Source organism: Leptonychotes weddellii, chromosome 15, assembly GCF_054177405.1.
Source record: "Leptonychotes weddellii isolate Sample4059 chromosome 15, ASM5417740v2, whole genome shotgun sequence".
Taxonomy (NCBI): Eukaryota; Metazoa; Chordata; class Mammalia; order Carnivora; family Phocidae; genus Leptonychotes; species Leptonychotes weddellii.
In genome coordinates, this window is record NC_138383.1 from 42891122 (window position 1) to 42914315 (window position 23194).

General features: G+C 40.4%; 1 protein-coding gene across 4 annotated transcripts in view; it reads right to left on the bottom strand.

Annotated features, from left to right (window-relative positions):
- The window catches only part of AKAP10 (A-kinase anchoring protein 10), a 56442-nt gene extending 33964 nt beyond the window's left edge, over nucleotides 1-22478 (bottom strand). For 2 of the 4 annotated variants that reach the window (XR_014140610.1, XM_081805654.1), the window contains exons 1-4: nucleotides 22255-22478; nucleotides 11607-11654; nucleotides 4559-4741; nucleotides 685-1242 (exon numbers count right to left, since the gene is read on the bottom strand). Coding sequence is in view for 3 of the 4 variants with exons in the window: in XM_081805654.1 (XP_081661780.1) it covers nucleotides 685-1242; nucleotides 4559-4741; nucleotides 11607-11654; nucleotides 22255-22342 (877 nt within the window). In the remaining variant the exon portion in view is untranslated. Of the gene's footprint in view, nucleotides 1-684; nucleotides 1243-4558; nucleotides 4742-11606; nucleotides 11655-14354; nucleotides 14479-14615; nucleotides 14635-22254 lie in introns of those variants that run through there. The other 2 variants (XM_081805655.1, XM_081805656.1) reach the window with 2 other exon arrangements.
- Nucleotides 22479-23194: the final 716 nt, after the last annotated feature.

Sequence of the window (23194 nt, forward strand, 5' to 3'; positions counted from 1 at the left end):
CACTGTGAAGTGTGCAAGACTGTTGAATCACAGATCTGTACCTCTGAAAGAAATAATACAATATATGTTAAAAAAAAGAAAAAAGAAGAAGATGGCAGGAGGGAAAGAATGAAGGGGGGGTAAATCGGAGGGGGAGATGAACCATGAGAGACGATGGACTCTGAAAAACAAACTGAGGGTTCTAGAGGGAAAAGGGGTGGGAGGATGGGTTAGCCTGGTGATGGGTATTAAGGAGGGCACGTTCTGCATGGAGCACTGGGTGTTATACACAAACAATGAATCATGGAACACTACATCAAAAACTATTGATGTAATGTATGGTGATTAACAGAACAGTAAAAAAAGAAAAAAAAAAGGAGAGATGAGGATGAAATAAGCATCTCTGGATAATGATTTGATTTCAAAATCTCTGGATGGCAAAGGTAGGATGACACTTGACCCTTCTTCATTTGTTAATTCTGTTAATACCCTTCTGAGAGGATCCAATCACTGTAGGTATGTATCCCTGCTGTTCCTTTTTCATATACCAATCCTCCTCCAGGACATTCTCCAAATCCTTCCAAATTTGCAAGTGGGTGTGAGAGAAAGGAAAACCATTCCAATCCTTTTATTCCCCACCTCAAGTTCCACTTTGTAAACTGATTAAACAAACAGGATAAATAGACAAGAAAACCACATACTTACTTTTCATTAATTTTCCTGATAATTCCTTTAGTGGTGAAGAGGGACTATTTCTACTGGCTACTAGAAGTCTGGAGGAGGATTCTTGGGTTTCCATGGAAATTTGATGCGTTCCTGTTCTGGCCATTTCAAGATGGAGAGAATGGGCATGGTCACATTCCCGGGAAAGCAGCAAGTGATTCTGAATGTTGCTAGTTCTACTGTTCAGGTCAATTCCTTCGGATTGGGTCATAAGCAATTGGGCTGGGCTAGAATCCTCCAATCTCTTGTCAAGAGACTCAGTTACAAAAGATGTTGCAGTTTCATGCTTTTTAGATGGAGAGACAGGCTCAGCCAATGAGCTCTGCTTCACAGTGTTCAGACTGTGTGCTCTTATTCGGGACCAAGTTGTAGAGTGAAAACTTTCAGCTTCTAACCAAAATTTAACCAAATGCTCCATTCTCCGAAGTTCCATGAATTGAATGAAATAAGGGAGGACAACAGTGTCGCGCAAGACTTGTTCAAGGGTCTTTGAAAGACTTGATTTGGTCTCTTGAGTCTGGTAGTCCAGACAAGATCTGCCTGAAAGAAGCAAAGATTAGCAGTTCAGTAACAATTTAAGATTAACGGATTTGTCAGCCACCTTTAGCATCAGTGGTACCAGAATTCTTGAATAAAGTTTATTTCCCTAGCAATTTAAATGAATAAAGAGCTAGAAATACTATCATTGTGGCTTCTAAAGTGGCAAAGAAACAAGTCTCCAAAACTTAATCCATCTATTAAAAAGCTCTAGCTCAATTATTTTTTTTAAAGATTTTATTTATTTATTTGACAGAGAGAGAGACAGCTAGAGAGGGAACACAAGCAGGGGGAGTGGGAGAGAGGGAGAAGCAGGCTTCCCGCCAAGCAGGGAGCCCGATGCGGGGCTCGATCCCAGCACTCTGGAATCATGACCTGAGTCGAAGGCAGATGCTTAACGACTGAGCCACCCAGGCGCCCCTTTACCTAACTTTTAATGGCAGTTCAGACCATGTAAATTCTTGAGAAAAAAAAAAATCTTACGATACTAGTCCCAAAGAAAGAAGGCCAATAAAAATATGAAAATAGATTCAATCTAATTAAAAATGCAGAAAAGGAAATTAATACAAGATAACATTTTTGTCAAACTGGAAGATGTTTTTTCAAAAAATATCAAAAACAAAGGCACAGCAGAACAGGCAACACTGGCACCCACTGATGATGAAAATAAAAAATGGCAAAACCTCTTTGGAGGAGCATTCATAACAGCAAAGCTCTAATAATCTGCATGATCTGCAATCCAGTAACTCCACCTCTAGGAACTTTTCCTGAGGAAAAATGGTCCATGTGTGGATACAGCCAGAAAGATGTTACCAGCTCTCAGCATTTGTTACAACAGAATAAAGAGTAGCTCTGGGATTTTATCTTGAAAAAATAAAATGAAACTTACCAAAACTTAGTAAGTTCATTTTATATGTAACTAAATTTAGGTTACCATTATAACCACAGTTATTTTGTTGTTGTTGTTTATATTTACGGCATTGACATATTGAGGTTCATCTTCATAAAATTAACAGGGTTTCATCAATTTTTCAAAAGGGCTTTTTTTAATCCTTTGATATTCAAATCATTTTCTTTTGAAGCATTTCATGTGTCATCCTTGCTGGCTGTCCCATTTTCTTTTTCTTTTTTTGAGAGAGAGGGCACACTTGAGCAAGCACAGCCCAACATGGGGCTCTATCTCACGACCCTGAGATCATGATCTGAGCCGAAATCAAGAGTGGGGCGCTTAACCGACTGTGCCACCCAGGCACCCCCCGGCTGTCTCATTTTCAATGTTAACCAGTGCATCTCTGTCAACATCACTTCCTTGAACTTCAGGAAATCCTGATCCTTTGCAAGATTTACAATTTTTTAAATTAAATTCTTAATTTTGAGATAACAGTAAATTCAAATACACTTATAAGACACAACACAGAGACATCCCATGTACTCTTTACCCAGGTTCCCCATGGTAACATTTTACAATACTATAGTACAGTATCACATCAAGGTACCGACATTCACAATCTTACAAGGTATGACCCACCAATCTTACTCAGATTTCCCCATTTCCCCTGTACTCACCTGTAGACTTCATTCTATGCAATGGAATCTATGCAATTTTATCATATGTAACCACCAAGATACTGAACAGTTCCAATGCCACGTGGATCCCTCATGTGGCCTTTTATAACTAACTCTTCCATTCTTAACCTCTGGCAAACTCTCCTCTGTTCTTCATTTCTCTAATTTTGTCATTTCAAGAATATTATACAAATGGAATCATACTGCATATAACCTTTTGGGATTGGCTTTTTTTTTTTTTTTTTTGGGGGGGGGATTGGCTTTTGACGCTCAGCATAATTCCCTTGGGATTCATGCAAGCTGTCAGGTGTATCAACAGTCTGCTCTTTTTTATTGCTGACTAGTATTCTCTGGCATGCACGTACCAGTTTGTTTAACCATTCACTTGCCTGCTGAAAGACAGTTTTTTACTTTTAAGCTGCTATGGACATTGGAGTATAGGTTTATGCGTGAATGTAAGTTTCCATTTCTCTGGGATAAAGGCCGAAGAGTGCAATTGCAGGGTCGTATGACAACTGCATGTTTAGCTCTCGAAGAAACTGCCAAACTGTTTTCCAGAGTGGCTGTACCATTTCACATTCCCACCAGCAACATAGGAGTAATCAAGTAAAACTTACAATTTTACTTTGTGATCAACAAATGCTGTTTGCAATGTACTGCTGAGCATGACCCATCAACACTTTGACACCCCTGAATATATACATGTTAAACAAATATGTCAAAAGAGGAACTAATTTTATTAGACATCAATTTATTCATTTTTTTTTCAATTTATGATCCCATGACATGCAATTTTTGTAAGTGAACTTTGGGTAATAAAAATTCAGAAATCATCGATCTCTTGCATATCTTTTTTGGGGGCGGGTGGGGGGAAAGGAGAAGTTATTTTAACATAATAGGGATCCTACTACATTCATTGCTATGTGACCTGCTTTTTGCACTTTAACCTTAGATATTTCTCTATGTCATCTTCAGACTTTTAAATGGCTCCCCAGTATTCTAGATGCAGGTATACCACAATTTGACTACTTTTCCATTAATAGATATTTGCATGTTGTTCCTCATTTTTTTGCTTTCACAAACAATACTGCAATAAACAGTTTTATACATACTTGTATATACATCTCTTTGCATATATGTGAATACATCTGAGGGCTAGATCTTCTATTTTATATTGTGATAAATATTTCCAAACTGCCTTCCAAAAAATCTTCATCAATTTACACTTCCACTAAATAGGAATGGCCATTTCTCTTCATCTCCATTACCACTCAAATGATCAAACTTTAATATTTGCTGATATGTTGGGGGAACATTATCTCATTACTAAAATTTGCGTTTCCCTGAGTATGAGTGAAATGAGGCATGTTTTTCATATTAGTGACCAAATGTATTTCTTCCCCTGTACATGGCCCATTTTTTTTTTAAGTTGAGAATGCTTTATATTTTATGCTTATGGGAACACAATAGAGTATCATTATACTTACAGCTGTTATTTTATTTTTTAAATTTTATTTATTTTTTTAAATAGGCTCCATGCCCAATGTGGGGACTGAACTCACAACCCTCAGATCAAGAGTCACATGCTCTACTGACTGAGCAAGCCAGCCAGGCCCCCCTATAGCTGTTATTTTAAATACATTTTTTCAAAGTCCATTCCCATTATACAGTTCTAGTATCCTCCAGCAAGAGTTTCACATAATACAATCAATCCTTCTTCCTGTTGGACGTTAACAAAAAGTGAGTCACTTACCCAGGTCACCAAAATGAGCAGCCTCCATGTGGCTTGGCTGTTTCTTAAGTGTCGCTGTCCTGCTACTTGAAAAGGAGTCCATGTTGGCAGAAATGGCATTGATTGCAACATGACTTGGTCCTGCCGCCTCCAGCAAGGCATGATTTTTAGTGCTTTTTTGTGGGGAATGTACAGATATTGAAGCTATAATTTTTTAAAAAAAGAAAAAAGGTTAAAAATTTAGCACAATTTGATAGCCTAAAAATGTCTCATAAAGGGCTTTAAGAGAACTTTAAAAATTAAATTTTGTAAACACCTCTCTTAAGTATGCACACTCAACAAAAAGTACTTAGGGGAAAGGCAATCAAGCAGCAGAAAACTGGAAAGAAATGTCCTATTATTATTTATAACTCTCAAAATACTGTGCCAAAAATGGAACTTAAAACAGAGATGTTTCTTTGAGAACTTCTACTGATGACAGAAAGTACCAAAGCCAGAAAACATTCTAATATATGGACCCTTTTCTGGTTTTTTTATTTTTTAAGATTTTATTTATTTATTTGACAGAGAGACAGACTCCGAGAGAGGGAACACAAGCAGGGGGCATGGGAGAGGGAGAAGTAGGCTTCCCGCCGAGCAGGAGTCCGAAGTGGGGTTCAATCCCAGGACCCTGGGATCATGACCTGAGCTGAAGGCAGATGCTTAACAACTGAGCCACCCAGGTGCCCCTATGGACCCTTTCCAATTCCTTAATCCTTTTTTGTCCAAGGAACAAAACTAAACTTGTGGAATGGGGTAAAAATGAGAAAAATACTCCTCAGAATACTTATTTTACTTTTTTAAAGATTTTATTTATTTATTTGTCAGAGAGAAAGAGAGCTCACAAGCAGGGGGGAGCGGCAGGCAGAGGGAGAAGCAGGCTCCCTGCTAAGCAAGGAGCCCGATGAGGGACTCGATCCCAGGACCCTGGGATCATGACCTGAGCCGAAGGCAGACGCTTAACTGACTGAGCCACCCAGGCGTTCCCTTATTTTACTTTTTAATTGGGTAACAAAATTTCTCTAATGAAAAACTTTTATGATCAAAGTTCAAGCTGCTTAAAGATAAAGCACACTTAAAAAATTCACAAAATACATTTTCTTTAGTAGTCTGAAGAAATATCCTATTGACATCAGAATAAAGAGGTTACCCATTAACATGTTAATAGGATATAAACAACTCAGTATCACAATATTGTCAAAGTAGTCCTGTGACCTTGTTGCTACAGCTGGATCAACATTCTACCTCTCCTATTTATTCCACACAAATATTAATGACTCTTATTAAAGGTTTTTAAGAAGTGTCGGCCTAGTACATTGCTATAGCAAGGACAGAAGGGATGCCTGGGTGGCTCAGCCGGTTAAGTGTCTGTCTTCAGCTTAGGTCGTGATCCCAGGGTCCTGGGATCGAGTCCTGCATCAGGGCAGGGAGCCTGCTTCTCCCTCTGCACCTCCCTCTGCTTGTGCACTCTCTCTCTCTGACAAATAAATAAAATCTTAAAAATAAAAAAGACAGAAATGATACAGGTCAGCCTCAAGATAAATACTCTCAGAGAACCAAACTTGAAGCTACTAGCACCATTTTTTTATTACATTGTCAACAGATAAGTGCTCTCATCTCAGCAAGCAGTTCCCAGACACAGAATCTGAGTAATACCAGGCAATATTTCTTATGAAGAATACATAGTAATGTAATTCAGTCTATTACTCTTTGAGATGCTTTTATAAATATTAAGCAGGTAAGAACGTGAATGTCCATACCTGTCTGCCAGGTATCTATATTTACTAGTCATTCAACGAGAGGTGGGAGAATGATGCAACTGAGTTGTCTTCAAGAAATTTTTAATTTCATTTATTTATTTAAAAGATTTTATTTATTTATTAGGGACAGAGAGAGAAAGCACAAGCAGGGGGAGTGGCAGGCAGAGGGAGAAGCAGGCTCCTCGCTGGGCAGGGAGCCTGATGTGGGACTCGATTCCAGGACCCTGGGATCATGACCTGAGCTGAAGGTGGACGCTCAACCGACTGAGCCACCCAGGCATCCTGAAATTTTTAATTTTAGAAGAAAGTCTTTTTTTAAATTTTCATGATAAACTGAAGAAAGCAAAATCATTTCAGCAAGTTTATAAACAGTAATAGCTAGGTTTTTTCTATAGACAACAAGCTACAAATATCATTCTATAAGAATGATAAGACTTTCTAATTGTTTCCTAATTAGGTATGTATGATGATACAAAATGCCATTAATATTTTTGTGCAAGGCTTTTTTTTCCTCCTCTTTCTGAGCTTCTCTATTAGAACTATTAACTTATTTTAGATGTTGCTTCCAGATAGTCTATCTTCCTTTGGTCTCCATGGTACTACCTGCTCCTTAGTTTCCTTTTCTATCTGTGCCTGCCTCTCAAGCCCTTAGAACACAGTTATTAAATGCCCACTAGGGGCACCTGGGTGGCTCAGTCGGTTAAGCGTCTGCCTTCGGCTCAGGTCATGATCCCAGGTTCCTGGGACTGAGCCCTGAGTTGGGCTCCCTGCTCAGTGGGGAGCCTGCTTCTCCCTCTACCTGCCGCTCCCCCTGCTTGTGCGCTCTCTGACAAATAAATAAATAAAATCTTAAAAAAGAAATTAAAAAAAAAAAAGGCCCACTATGTCAGATATGGTCTCTTTCCATGACTCCTCTTCCTGAGGTTCTCTGTTCTTTTATTCTTTCTGCTAGAAACATTTATTCTCAAACCTTTAATTATTACTGGAGCCATCTTTTCCAAACATATTATTTAAACCTGTAAGCACTCCTCTTTTTCCCCCAAATAAACTTAAGTGAGACCCTAACACATCTGTAAAATAGATAAAACTCTAAAAAATATAGGTACCTAAATCTAGATAGATATCTAAAGGAGATTAAAAAAAAGATTTAGTAACTCTGGCTGATTCAAGGGGAAAGTCTCACTCACACTCTGGCCTGGACCTCTCGGCAACAGCTCGTAGGGTACACCTCTATGGTACTGGAACCCCAGTGAAAATGCCCTGACCTGTATCTGAGACCTGTCCTTTGATCTGGACTTGGGGCCTGTATCTCTAATTCCTTACTGCTAGCTATTCTCACTATGACTTTACCATATCAAGACCAACTTGTCCAAATATCAAACTTACCACGTTAATTCTCCTACTCAATTTCCCCAGTCTCTGTTCAATCTGCCAGTCTCCAAAGCTCAAAATCTTGTACCCATTCTTTTTCAGTCTACATGTTTACCTGCCAAGATCGGTTAATTTTTCCTTAAAGATATTTAAACATCTACTAACCTGTTTATTACCAACACCACACCTTTAGTATAGGCCTTTCCGTATTACAGCAAAAGAACTTCTAGGGTCTCCATTCTATAGAACTCTTCCGGACCAACCTTTCATAAATACCACATGTAAAGCATCGACATCCTGTTCAAAAGCCTACAGGCTCCCTATTTTCTCTGTCTCAGCTCTCTGTTCTGGTCTTTAAGGCCCTTGTAATTGGCTATCAGTCTTCTGTAAAAATATCCCTTTAACTCGTCTGAAGGTCCCTTTGCCTAATATATACTCAAAGAAATAAGAAGCTGGGCTGGTAGGGAAAAGAGAAAGAACTGCCTCTTTCATTCAAATCCTTATTATTCAACTTTTATATATATTAAGTCCCATTTCTACAAAATCTTCCCTACACTTCAGAAACCATTTGCTGATCTCAAATTCCTCTGAACTCCTCACAATACTTCATTTATTTTTTTTATTTTTATTTTTTTTTTTAAAGATTTTATTTATTTATTTGAGACAGAGAGAATGAGAGAGAGAGAGCACATGAGAGGGGGGAGGGTCAGAGGCAGAAGCAGGCTCCCCGCCGAGCAGGGAGCCCGATGCGGGACTCGATCCAGGGACTCCAGGATCACGACCTGAGCCGAAGGCAGTCGCCTAACCAACTGAGCCACCCAGGCGCCCACAATACTTCATTTAACGAAGTCAGCATACTGAGGCCTCTTGTGCTACAACCAGAAAACAAGAGCTACCAAGGAAGTACCTCCTACACACCAGGCATCATGCCGGTTGCTCGATATACATTTTTGGGGGTACATTATTTCATTATCTCCCACAACAATTCTGCAAGACCAGCATTTTCCTCATTTTGGAGATGTGGATACAGACAGACAAAAGTTAAATACTTTGCTCTAAGTCAATGAGCTGGTAAAAAGTCCTATCAACAGGCAGGATTTCAACTTTGGTCTGCCAGACTCTAGGAAATCACCCTTTTACCTTTGGTTGGAAACTCAGACTCTAGAATTATTGTGTGGATAAAATAATATATGTAAATGTCTCCAAGTACCTCCCACCCAACATGCCAAAATTGAACATATAATTTCCCAACTTGGTTCTCCACCAGTCGCACTGTTAGGCAAGCCAGAAAAGTAGGTGTTAATTTGAAACTTCCCTGTCTCTTACACCTCATATTTAATCAATAACAAAAGTTCTATCCATTTTAGCTCTAAATTGATCAATCCAGATCTCTTTATTTTCATCATTATAGATCTAGCCCATGCCATCTGTGGAATCACTTGATTAATGTTCCTCTCCCTTACCAATCTGTAAGTTCAATGAGTGCAGATCAAGTCTTTTTTGGTTTAGCCGCAGTTTTGGGCTAATGCCTAAAACAGAACAGGTGTTCAAGAAATGGCTGTTATTAGTATGTTAATAGTATGATTCTATTCCGTGTCTAAGTTCTAATCAGACTGCAAACTTCTTGAGGGCCTGTTTCCTATACTGCTTCCATATGATTCTAAGGTAAGCCAATGAATGCTAAGCACATTATGTACTGTCACAGGGTAGGAAAATGGAATTTTTTAGCCGGGTACAGTTTTAGAAGTTAGGCAGGCCAATCCTCTCCACAAATGAAGAATCTGAGGAAGGTTACATGACTTCCCAAGGTCATACTGCTAGTAGCAGAGTTTAGAGTAGAACACCTGAGAAATCTAAATGCCCGAAACATCAAATCCTTTCCTTCTTACATTCAGATCTAGTCTTTACACATGTTGCTTGCTAAGGGCTTGAAGTCGTTATGAAAGTCAATCAAATTTTGCTTAAGGAAGGCAGTATGAACCAACATGGAATCCAACTGGCTTTAAATTACCAGAAGTGAGCAGAAAATAAGACTGTCAGGTACCCTAGTTCTTCCCTAATGTTACAAATCTCGTAAGTTATAATTAGTCTCTCTCCAGCAAACTGAGCATATATAGTTAATACTCAATGCTAGCCACACAAGATACAAACATTTGAAAGAAAAAAAATCTAAGTAGCAATCTACAGATCTCAGGTAAATAAATTTTATTTATGAAATTTATATGTAATGGCTATATAATTAATTTCCATTATAATTTTCCATTTCAATCTTTGTAATTAACATAATGAAATCAGTCAAAACTATAGTAGAGATTACAACCTAAAGAAGCATGCTCTAACCTATAAACAAGGACAATATACTGATTACAATAAGGTACTCTGAATATATTTTAAGTTAAGACCATTCATCCAAAGTAACAGAGAAGTAAAAACTGTAATCATCCACACTTCTGGATAAACAACAGAAAACCAATCTTATAAGTGGCAGTTCTTTACTCCAGAACTGTCAGCTCATTTCAGAGTATTTTTCACTTTTTGTTTTGTTTTTAAAGATTTATTTATGGGGTACTAGGTGGCTCAGTCAGTTAAGTGTCCACCTTCAGCTCAGGTAATGATCCAGGGTCCTGGGATCGAGCCCCGCATCGGGCTCCTTCCTCGGCGGGGAGTCTGCTTCTCCCTCTCTCTGCCCCTCCCCCACATTCATGCTCTTTCTCTCTAATAAAATAAATTAAAAAAATAAAAAAGGGGCGCCTGGGTGGCTCAGTCGTTAAGCGTCTGCCTTTGGCTCAGGTCATGATCCCAGGGTCCTGGGATCGAGCCCTGCATCGGGCTCCCTGCTCCGTGGGAAGCCTGCTTCTCCCTCTCCCACTCCCCCTGCTTGTGTTCCCTCTCTCGCTGTGTCTCTCTCTGTCAAATAAATCTTAAAAATAAAGAAAGAAAGAAAGAAAAAAGATGTATTTATTTATTTTAGAGAGAGAGAGAGTGCGCACAGTGGGGAGGGGCATAGGGAGAGAGAGTCTGAAGCAGACTCCGCGCCAAGCGGGGAACCTGACACAAAGCCCGACGCAGAACTTGATCTCACGACCCTGAGATCACGACCTGAAACAAAACCAAGAGTCAGACGCTTAACCCACCCAGGTGCCCCTCGCTTTTTGTCTTTTAAAATAAAGTCAACTACAGGGGCGCCTGGGTGGCTCAGTCGGTTAAGCGGCTGCCTTCGGCTCAGGTCATGATCCTGGGGTCCTGGGATCGAGCCCCACGTCAGGCTCCCAGCTCCGCAGGAAGCCTGCTTCTCCCTCTCCCTCTGCCTGCCACTCTGCCTGCTTGTGCTCTCTCTCTCTCTCTGTGTCAAATAAATAAATAAAATCTTTAAAAATAAAATAAAATAAAATAAAGTCAACTACAAAGCATAAGAGACTCTCAACTATAGGAAACAAACTGAGGGTTGCTGGAGGGGAGGAGGGGGGGGATGGGGTAACTGGGTGATGGGCATTAAGGAGCACACCTGATCTAATGAGCATTGCATGTTATATGCAACTGATGAATCACTAAACTCTACCTCTTAAACTAATAATACACTATATGTTAATTCATTGATTTTAAGTTAAAAAAATAATGAAGTCACCTCATCGATTTTAGGGAACAAACATGATTAATAGGAGGGCACTGGTTTACTCTATCACTAGAACAGCCAACAAGTGCTTAGTAAAAGCCTATTATATGCAAGGCGTTGAAGAATATACAGGTTGAACAAGGAAATAAGTCACAATCATAAATAATTATAAAAGAAGAAAGAGACGATTAATGGCAAAAGAAGGGGGAAGATAACAGGATTAAAAATAGCCTGTAAATGCAAAGCACATCACTTTTTTAATATAATGGTATGCCACTGAACTCACCTTTAATTGACTTGACATCTGAGGTCTTCTCTTGTTCTTTGCCTTTCGCTGGAAGATAAAAAGAGCATTCATGACCAACTTTTGCAGTCAGAAAGATCCCATCTGTATGATGTAAAAATTAGACAAGCTTTATCCTACCAGATGAATATTCAAAGTTGAATGATGGAATAACAGCCTTGGAGGGGGACAGGGCAAGACAGTTGTAAGGGGAAGCTTCTCTAAGGAAGTGACCTTTGAACATCATTCAGTCGAGAGCACTGAGTGTGCTTATGGAGAGACAGTGTCAGAATACCTGGGTTCAAATTCTAACTTGCCGGGGCGCCTGGGTGGCTCAGTTGGTTAAGCGACTGCCTTCAGCTCAGGTCATGATCCCAGGGTCCTGGGATCGAGCCCCACATCGGGCTCCCTGCTCGGCGGGAAGCCTGCTTCTCCCTCTCCCACTCCCCCTGCTTGTGTTCCCTCTCTCGCTGTGTCTCTCTCTGTCAAATAAATAAATAAAATCTTTAAAAAAAAAAAAATTCTAACTTGCCACTTTTTACACAGCCATGTGATCACGGACAAGTTACTTTACTTCTCTGGGTCTCAATTTCCTTGATTTATAAAATTAGAACAGTAATAACAACACCTACCTTAGAGAGTTATGAGTGAAAAAATAAAAAGTTGTTAAAGGGCTTAGAAGAGGAACAGGCACACCGTTAGTTTAGGATGTTAACTAATATTATTAAAATATGCCTACTACTAGATGCATCTTGAAGAAAAAGAGTTCTTTGATTGTGTATCCTATCTGACTTCTTGTGTATTCCTCTCACAACATCAAATACAAACATTCTAAACTTATATTCTAAATATCTAATACTCAAGGCTTAACCATTTCAGTCTCTTCTCTATTATACAGAACAGTAAAAATTCTACTGCAAATATGCTAATAATATAATATCCAAGAAAGGAAGGTACATGGCAGCTTAACCAAAGCGTGAACTCTTACAGGATCTGACATAAGACTATTTTTAACCTTCCTTACTTTTCTTGTATTTTTTTTCAACATTAAGTTTTCTTTAACCCTACCATGAAAAGCCTATCAAAATAAGAAATCCCAAAATGTGACCATCTCTCTACCCGTGCTCTTAAACATTCAACACTGAAAGGCTAGTAGCAGGAAATAACTAGCTCTCAGAGTATCTGATAAATTAATCCATCAACAAATATGTGAGTGCCTCGTATGCGCTAGACACTCTCCCAGCTCCGAAAAAACAGTCCTGTCTTCAAAAAGTCTATCTACAAGAATGTGGAGACAAACATGGACAAAAATAAGATCATTTCAGGTACTGATCACTGCTGTTGGGAAGAAAAGAAAATAAGGAAATGTGGTAGAAGTAACTGGGTTGCAGCCCTCACTGTAGCATCTGCCAACTGACTACATCTCCCACTTGAAACATGAACTTGTCTTGACTTCCAAGGCACTCAACTCCCCTCGTTTTCTAGCTGCTCCTTCTCAGTTTTATCACCTGGCTAACTTCTCCTCTACCTACTGGGAGTTCCTCAGAGAAAGGGTTTGAGCACCTTTTCTTTTCACTACGTACACGTATGTATTTCTTGGCTGAACTGACCCATTCTGAAGGTTTTCAATACTGTAGATAAGCTATGAATCCGGAATTTCTATTTCTAGTCTAAATTCTTTTTGACCTTAAATTCATTTAGTTAACCATCTACCCATCCTCTTCTATAATTACACTGGTCCAAAATGGAACATACCATCTCTTCCCAAACCTGGTTTACCTTACTTTTCATTCTCTCTCATGAATGACACTCCCACCCCAGTTTCTCAGGCCAAAAATCTCGGAGTCATTCTTAACATGTCTCTCCCTTACTTCCCACACCCAAACCACTTCTAAGACCAATTGATTCTACCATTAAAACATACCTCCACAGTTCTACTTTGTTACTCTCAATACATTCTCATCAAACAGATCTAGTCAATATTTCAAACAGAAAAGTAACACACAATCCAACTTTACCACATATTAGTGTTTTGCCTTACTTCCTTTACCCCCCTAAATATTATATAAAGGGTCCTATGACTCACTACCTGATCCCATTGCTCTTCTTCCCTTCCCAGAGATAAATATTGCCCTAACTTGGATGTGTTTACTACCATGTGTTTACTATCAAACAAACCATGTATGTTTTTAGACTATTACTACATGCATGTAAAACATATAATTATTCTGTACATTTTTAAAAATGACATGAATAGTATTCTTCTACACATATCTGAAACTTGTATTCATCCCATAATTTGACTTGTCTATACTGATGCATTCATGTAGCTCTAGTTCATTCATTTTAGCTGCTTAATTCCTAAAATACACCTTTATTTATTCATTTTCCTGGTAATGAACACTTTGGTTTTATTTCCTAGTTTTTACTATCACAAACAATGATGTGATCAACAGGGGCACCTGGGTGGCTCAGTCGTTAAGCGTCTGCCTTCGGCTCAGGTCATGATCCCAGGTTCTGGGATCGAGCCCCGCATCCAGCTCCCTGCTCCGCGGGAAACCTGCTTCTCAGTCTCCCACTCCCCCTGCTTGTGTTCCCTCTTTCGCTGTGTCTCTGTCAAATAAATAAATAAAATCTTAAAAAAAAAAAAATGATGTGATCAATATTCTAGTACATGTCTTCCTATGCAGTCTATATGTAAGAATTTCTCTAGGAGGGGCACCTGGGTGACTCAGATGGTTGAGCATCTACCTTCAGCTCAGGTAATGATCTCCAGGTCCTGGGATCGAGCCCCGCATCCAGCTCCCTGCTCCGCGGGAAACCTGCTTCTCAGTCTCCCACTCCCCCTGCTTGTGTTCCCTCTTTCGCTGTGTCTCTGTCAAATAAATAAATAAAATCTTAAAAAAAAAAAATGATGTGATCAACATTCTAGTACATGTCTTCCTATGCAGTCTATATGTAAGAATTTCTCTAGGAGGGGCGCCTGGGTGACTCAGGTGGTTGAGCATCTACCTTCGGCTCAGGTAATGATCTCCAGGTCCTGGGATCGAACCCGGCATCGGGCTCCCAGCTCAGCCAGGAGTCTGCCTCTCCTCCCTCTGCCCCTCTCCCTGCTTGTACTCTTTCTCTCTCAAATGAATAAATAAAATCTTTAAAAAAGAAGAATTTCTCTAGAACACTATAAATGTAACCGATAGGTAACCAATGATGGGCATTTTTAATTAAAGTGGCTATTTAATGAATATTTTTCAAATGGTATTTGATGGTATTTTTAATTCATTTCCTTGATTTCCTTTGAAGGGCTATCCTTTCGTATTTATTGGGTATTTAGGTATCTTCTTTTATGGGCTGGCTATTCAATTCCTTTGTCCTTTACTTATTTGTAGAAATTCCATACATAGTCTGGATACTAATCCTTTGTGTTACAAATACCTTATGTGTATTTTATTGTATGGAAGCTTTAAATTTTAATGTGGCCACATTTACATTATGTGGATTGTATTTTCCTACCTCATTGTTTAAGATATCCTTTCTTAGCCCAAGATCAGATTTTTTCCCCCCTGTATTTTCTTCCATATGATTTCAAATTTTGCTTTTTTAAAATTCTGGGCTCTTAGCTACCTGTATTTATTTCTATTTGTCAGAAATCAGGAAACTACAGCCCATGGGCCAAATTAAGTTTTTATAAATAAAGTTTTAGTTTAACACAGCCACGTCCATTTGTTAACATACTATCTATGGCTACAAGGACACTATCTTGTCTTTTACAGAGTTAACAGACCCCTGATATATATGGTAAGAGATAGAAAAACCCTAATTGTTTTTTTTGCCAGAGGGATAGCAAACATCATTTACTGATTAGTCCAACCTTTCCCAACTGAACAGGAACTCTTTATATACCAAGTTCCCATACATACATAGGTCTGTTTCTGGGCATTTAATTCTACTGTCTTAATTACCTAACTATATAATCAGACTTTGGCAGGGCCAAGTCCTCTACCTTATTCTCTTTCGAAACTGTCTGCCCTATTAATTATAGGGTCAACTTGTCCTGATCCTAAAACCCCCATGGGAATTTTTAAAGTAGCACTGACTGAATGATTAATTTGGGGGAGAGTTCACATCTTTCTGGTATTGAGTCCTTCTATCTATGAACATAGTATACCTCTCCATTTATTTGGGTTTCCTTTCACGTCAAACTAGGTTTTGTAAACTCCATAAAGATTTTAGTCTTCTGTTTTTACTAGCATACAGCAGTACAACTGAGTTTTAAATACTTACATATAAATGCATTTATTTTAAAAACCCAGTTGAACTCTTAGGAGTTCTAATAGTATGTGTGTAGATTTTCTTCAGTTTTTTAGATATGCAATCACGTTATCTGGGACTAATGATTCCTTTGTTCCCCCTCCCTCCCAAAACTTAAATTTCCCTTCTTTTTTGTTTTGTGTATGTGCTACTGTAAAGACTATATTAGCTTTCTTTTTGTCTAATATCCCTGATATGTTTTCCCATCCTTTTGCTTTTAACCTTCTCATGATCCTTTTTATACTAAACAGTATACAGGAGGAATCTAGTCTTTTCACTGAGACAGCCCATTTCTGTTTATTGTGATTACTGCTCTTGATTTCTAAAGATCATTCTTAAAACTTTAACTATGACTATGAATTTGTTGATTTCTCCTGGTAATTCTGTATATTTTGCTTTATGTATTTTCAGACTGATATTGGTGCAAAGCAGTTCATCTTTTCATAATGTAGTGACCTTTTAGCCCTGATAATGTTTTGCGCTTTTAAGTATGTCATCTGCCACACAGCTTCTTCTGGTTAACATTTGTCTGCTATATTCTTCTATCCAGTTATTTTCAATTTCTCTATGTCCTTATGTTTTAGTTGTGTTCCCAGTAGTTTATGGCTGGATCTTATCCAGCCTTTTTGTTTCTTAGCTATACAATCTTCTGCTAGAATTTAGTCTATTTACATTTATTGTGACTACTGATCTATTTAGGTTTATTTCAGCCACCTTATTTTGTACTGCTGACTATGCTTTTTCTTGTTTCTCTATTTCTTTTTATTATGAAACATCTAAAACAAAGACAATACTAGAATATAATTTGAGTAACACTCAGGCTTATCAAATCTTAACATTATGCTGTATTTGCTTCTGAAAAATTTTCAAAAGAAATAAGACATGTATGTGCAACTTAAGTCTCTCCCTGATCTCATTCCCCCTTCTCCCTAGGGAAATAATTTCATAAATTGAATATTTATTGTTTCTACTCATATTTTTATTCTTTAATATATTTCTGTATCTATAAACAACATACAGTACTGATTGAAGGTTTTTAAACTTTATACAAGTGGTCCTACCAACTGCCATTCCCAACAGCAGCATACCCTAACCAAATCTTGGTATAGTCAGGCTTTAATCCCACCCCTCAGGACTTAACACCTCTCTCTTCTGTACCATTTTCTCCCTCTCTACCAGATCATTCCTATCAGCATACAAACATATTCTAGCATCTTTTATCTTATAAATCAATCAATCAATCAATCAATCCCTTAACCCAAGAGCCCCTTTCAGCTCCTTTTCACTGTAGTTTCTTGAAAAGGGTGTTTTTACTCTTGCTACTATCCACACTTCACATTCTCCCTCCAACCCATTCCACTGATACCCCTCTCAAAGTCATCATTTACTTCCACATTATCAAACTGAGTAGTTATTTCTATCTTGATCTTGCAAGTGACATTCAACACAATACTCCCTTCTTTTTGAAACATTATCTTCTCTTAGCTTCCATGATATCACACTACTATATAACTGGCATTTTATTTTCGATTCTCCTTTGCCAACGGTTCATGTTCCTCGATTTAACTTCTTTTTTAAAAATTTTTTTAAAAGATTTTATTTATTCATCTGAGAAACAGAGAGAGCACAAGCAAGGGGAGAGGCAGAGGAAGAGGGAAAAGTAGACCCCCTGCCAAGCCAGGAGCCTGACAGGGGGCTTGATCCCTGGCCCTGGAGATCATGACCTGAGCAGAAGGCAGACACCCAACCATCTGAGCCACCCAGGTGCCCCTCAACTTAACTTCTAAAAGCTGGCTTAACTCCAGAGCTTTCACCTAGGCTCCGTTCTTGTGTATAGTATGGCAGGAAATGCTACCTGGCCCACAGAACTCATTTTCCTCTTTCTAGCAAGAGGGCTGTAGCCTAGTAGCTAGTTACTAGCTGGCTAATTACTCTAATTTCCCAGAAGCTTTTGCAGTTATATATGACCATATGACTAACTTCTCGCCAATAGAAGATGAATAGAAATGATTATGTGCCACTTTCTGGCCAAAGCTTCTCTTTCCTCCTTACCATGGGTCAAAGGACTGAGGACAGACAGAAAGGGCTATGACCCAGTTTTGACAAAACAGACCATACCCTAAGGGAAAGAGGTGTAACAAGATGGGAGGAAAGTGATCCCTGAATGACTGTGAAGCAAAGCCACCCAATGAACTTGGACCGTTACACTCAAGAGAGTAATAAAAAAATCTATCTTGTTTGAGCCATTACACTTCAGTGTATCTTTGTTACAACAGCCTTAGCCTTTCAACATAACTAATTCACACATTTTATGTATTCTCTAGGTGATCTGATCTAGTCCCATGTCATTAATCATCAGTTATGCATAATATTTTTTCTTTTTAAAAGATTTTACTTATATATTTGACAGAGAGAGAGAGAGAGACCACAAGCAGGGGGAGCGGCAGGCAGAGGGTGAGGGAGAAGCAGGCTGCCTGCTGAGCAAGGAGCCTGATGCAGGGCTCAATCCCAGAATCCTGGGATCATGACCTGAGCCTAAGGCAGCAGCTTAACCGATTGAGCCACCCAGGCACCCCTGCAAAATATATTTAAAGCCAGAACCAGATCTCATATTCTGACCTCTTTCCAGAACTACAGACTCATACATCCCACTGCCTCCTCAATGTATCCACATGGATGTGTTATCACAAACTCACAATTGCCAAAAGACAGTTTTTAATTTTTCCTGCCCCAAGCTCTAAGCCCAAAGCTTTCCCAGTTTTTCTTCACTCCAATCACTTATTCAAGTTATGCTATTTCTATCTCCAAAACATATCCCATACCCAGTAAGTTCCAGCCTTCTTCAGGTTCCTTAAACACACCCAGCTATTGCTGCCTCAGGACATTGGTACTTCTAGTTCTCTCTGGCTAAAATGCAGTTCCTTTGATCTTTTGTGAGGCTGGCTCTCTCCTCTCATTCAGATCTCAAACTAAATACCATCTTCTCAGACAAGCCTTCCCTTATTATCTGAACAAATATTATCATCCTGTGATCTAATCCCACATCAGTTTAAATTCCCTGCTCAGCACTTTTTACTAGTGGATATTTTTTCTTGTTTTTATTCACTTATTCAACAAATATTTACTAAATTCCTAACTATACCCAGGCACTGACCTAGACATGGGGATACAGCTGTGAACAAAATCAGCTTCCATCTTAATAAAATACAGAGAAAAGTAGATGGTGATAAATGCTGTAGAGAAAGTAGGCAAGATAGGAGTGCAGGGGCTAGGGACTGCAATGTTAAAAGTAAGATGAACAGAGAAAGCCTCACCAAGATGCCAAATGATCAAAAACCTGAAGAAAATGAGAGAGCAAAATAGTGGGTGTCTGTGGGAAGAGGTTTCCAGGCAGAGAGAAAAAATAAGTGCAAAGGCCCTGAGGCGGGAATGTATTTGACAACAAAGAGGCTAATATAAATGGAACAGTGATGGAAAAGGAGAGGAGGAGATGAACACAGAGAGGAAATGGGAACTAGATTAAGGAGGGCCATGTATAGGAAGTTACTGGAGGAATTTGAACAGAGATGTGGCATAACGCATTTTGAAAATATACCACAGGGGTCAAGGATGGAAGAAGGGAAACCAAATTGAAGCCTACAGCAACATAACTCTGCTTTTCCTATTTCCCTTCTGTCTTTAAAGATTTTATTTATTTATTTGACAGAGCGAGCAGGTAAACAAGCAAGCGCTGCGGGGGGGTGGGGGGGAAGAGCAGAAGGAAAGGGAGAGAGAGAATCCCAAGCAGCCTCCATGCTCAGTGCGGAGCTCAATGCAGGGCTCAATCTCACCACCCTGAGATCATGACCTGAGCCAAAATCAAGAGTCGGACACTCAACCGACTGAGCCACCCAGGCGCCCTTGCTTCCTCTACTTTCATAAAACCAGCTTCCTCTTAACATTTAAGCTGAGATTTGAATGACATCCTCTCAGAGGACTTCCTTAACTGTCCAATCTAAACAGAGATGACCACCTAGACCAAGGAGTTAATAGTCAGGGATGGCGAGAAAAGGCTGAATTTGGTTACATTCTGGGGTAGGCTTAGCAGATTTGCTTATGTAGATATAGAGTAGGAGAGAAAGAGAGGTTCAAGAAGGTACTAAAGTTTTAGCCTGAGCAATTAAAAGACCATAAATGCAATTTACCTAGGTGACAAAAAATCTGGAGTTAAATTTTAGATATAGTTAGTAAAAGATCCATCTGTTAGTCTATTATTTCTATTAATAGATATAACTATATCTATTAGGTAGAGGTATAAAGTGGACCAACAGTTGGATGTATATACCATTCCTAATTCAGGGGAGAGAATTCAAGCTGGAGATGTAAATTCAGGAGTCATCAGTATATAGGTGGTATTTAAAAATGGTATTTAAAGACTGGATGGGATCCCTAAACAGAAGCATCTCCAGCTTCTACTCTTGCCACATTCAGTCTGCAAAAAGCATCTACAATGATCTTTTTATAACATAAGATCAAATCATTCCTCTTTAAAAATTTTTAAGGGGCACCTGGGTAGCTCAGTGGGTTAAGTGTCTGACTCTTGATTTCAGCTCAGGTCATGATCTCAGGGTCATGAGATCCAGCCCCGAAGCGGATGTAGCCTGCTTAAGATTCTCTCCCTCTCCCCTGCCCCTCTTGTGCTCTCTCTTTCAAAAAAAAAAAAATTTTTTTTTTTAAATAGTGTCCCTGCATTTGGAATAAAACCTAACTATGGCCTACAAAGCTCTGAATCTTGTCTACCTCTCTAAGCCCAAACCACAGTGGCCTTCCGTCCTTTCTTGAAGGGCACCAAACTCTTTCTTGACTCACAACCTTTGAACATGCTCCTCCCTAGTCTGTTACCTCCTACTGATTCCTCAGCTCTAAGCGTCAAGGTCACCTGCTGAGGCTTTTCTCTAACATCAAACCAAAATATGCTTCTCCTCTCACCTTATCTGTGTTATAACATGTTACCAATTTGTAAATACACACAGGTACTGAAAGAGATTTATTGTCTGTCTGCCCCAGCAGACAATAAGCTCCATAGGTGCAGGGACTTAGTCTTGTTCAGTGCTTGATAATGAGGGCCTAACACAGTGCCTGCCAAGCAGCAGACATTCAATAGTATTTGTTGAACAGAGACAACGGTCTATTACGCAACATGCAATCTGCCTCATTATACATAGAATGCTTTCTTTCCCCTTAAAAAAACAAAAACACAAAACCTACTTTAACAATGTCAAACAAATTAGAGCTATAAACTACACCAAGATACCTTATCAACAAAGCTTCCTTGTACCATTTTACAGGTTTCCTTCATTCAGCAGTGCTTTCATTCATTCATCACAGTTTCATTCACTCACCCCATGACATCAGTTACTAAAACTCTACTTGTACTTAAAAGGAATTCTTGAATTCATATCTGAATGGGGCCTTTAGGAATCATCTAATTCTCGGTTGAAAGAGGAGAAAAAAGTGGGTTAACGCTTTTCTGTCCCAGATGACAGAAAGTAGCAGAGCAGTCATGTGAACCCAAGTCCCTGATACGGTTTGGTGTTTTTTTTTTTGTTTTTCTCTTGTACCTTTTCTCTTAAATAACAAGAATTGAAAGAATCACTATCATCCAAAAAGACCTCCACTTGTTCATTTTGGATATATATTTTGAATGCAACACAAACTTTATCCAGGATCAAAATTAAGCTGCCTCTACTTAAAAACTGGGCAGCTATTACAACTGAAAATCAGAAATACAAGTAGTTTACAAAGTGAGCGTTCCAATAGTTAGTCGACTTGCTGTCATCAAAAGAAATAATCTTCTTCATTAGGGAACTTTTAGCAATAAGTAATGTTATTTTAGGAACTGCAGGATTCCCCCTCCCCACACCCCCCAAAAAAGGGAAACTAGAAAATAGCACCAGTTGAAGAAAACAGCTTTTTCACATGTTGCTTTTAGACATAAAACCCCCAATATTCTGAAAAGTCAGAGACTTCCGTAACACGGTACTAAAGGAATTTCTTTTCTGGATCCGCCGTTTAGACACGCACGCACACAAACGCGAAAACTGTTTTTGCGCAAACGGGCATTAACTTGTACGGGCTTCGGCAAATACTTTTGGACCAGCGAGACGATTCCCCTCTGACCTCGCGCGAGGAGACCACCTTCTCCCTCCCTGCAGAGTCCCGGAGCAAAGCAAGGCACGCAGGGGGGGTCTGCGCGGAGGCCGAGGGCCTCGCCGCCACCCGGGAGGAAGCCCGTGCAGGCCCACCTGCCCCACCGCCGCCCCTGAGGCCCGGCCTGACTCCCCGCCGGAGCCCCGTCTGCTACCTTTCCGCCGGAAGAAGGACATGGCGGGGCCCGGGTCGGGGCGGAGGGCGCGGGGGGACTGTCGCGGGGAGGGCCCGGCTCCCCTCATTCAGCAACCGGCCCGGACTTCCGGGTCCGCAGCGGCCGCCGCACTAGCCTGAAAAGAGACCCTTCTTCCGGGTGTGGGCCCCACCGCCTCCTCGAGAAGCCCAGGCAGCTCCTGCCGCCATATTATCAACAAGCCGCCCGCCCGGAGTTCCGGTCCTTCCCCGCGCGAGGCTTCACGGGAGGCCGCGCCGCCGGCCCCGCCCCCATCCCCGCCTCCTCTCGTGGGTGCGGGGGCACGCGCCCGGCCCGCCCACGTGACCCTGCGCGCGTGCGGTTTGTGCCCTTTCCCAGGTCCCGCGTCGCTGGCCCGGGTGGAGAGATGCCGCGCGAAAGTGACCGTCCCGGAGCCGGAGCGCCCCCCCCCCCCCTAATCCCCCGACCTTGGAGCTGTATGGCGCGGTGTCTCAGGTTTGGGGCGGCCGGCCGTGGGCACTCACAGCGTGCCCTTGTACACAAGGTGAGGCCAGCACTGCCACGCTCCGGCTTAGCCGCTTCTGTTTCTCCGTTCCAGTTAGCTGACCGGCCAGAGCAGCTTCCCCCTGCACCGCCAGGCCTGCTCTCCCAGGCGAGCAGAGACCCCCACCCCGCCCCGGGTCGCGCGGGTACCAGGAGGTCACGATGCCTCGAAGAGGGAAGAGGAGGCGTAACCTGCTTTATGCGGCTCCACTGGCTTCTCAATCACAGTGACCTCGGCAATAAAAAGGAGAAGTGGGCTGATTTTCAGAACCAAATCCCTGCACCAGTGCTAAAGGTTGAAAGGGACGGTAAAATAAAAGCATCGCCAGTAATTACAAGGCAAACTCGTGAACGATCCTTCAAGCTTTGTTCAACTGCCTTTTCCCCAGTAACTCTG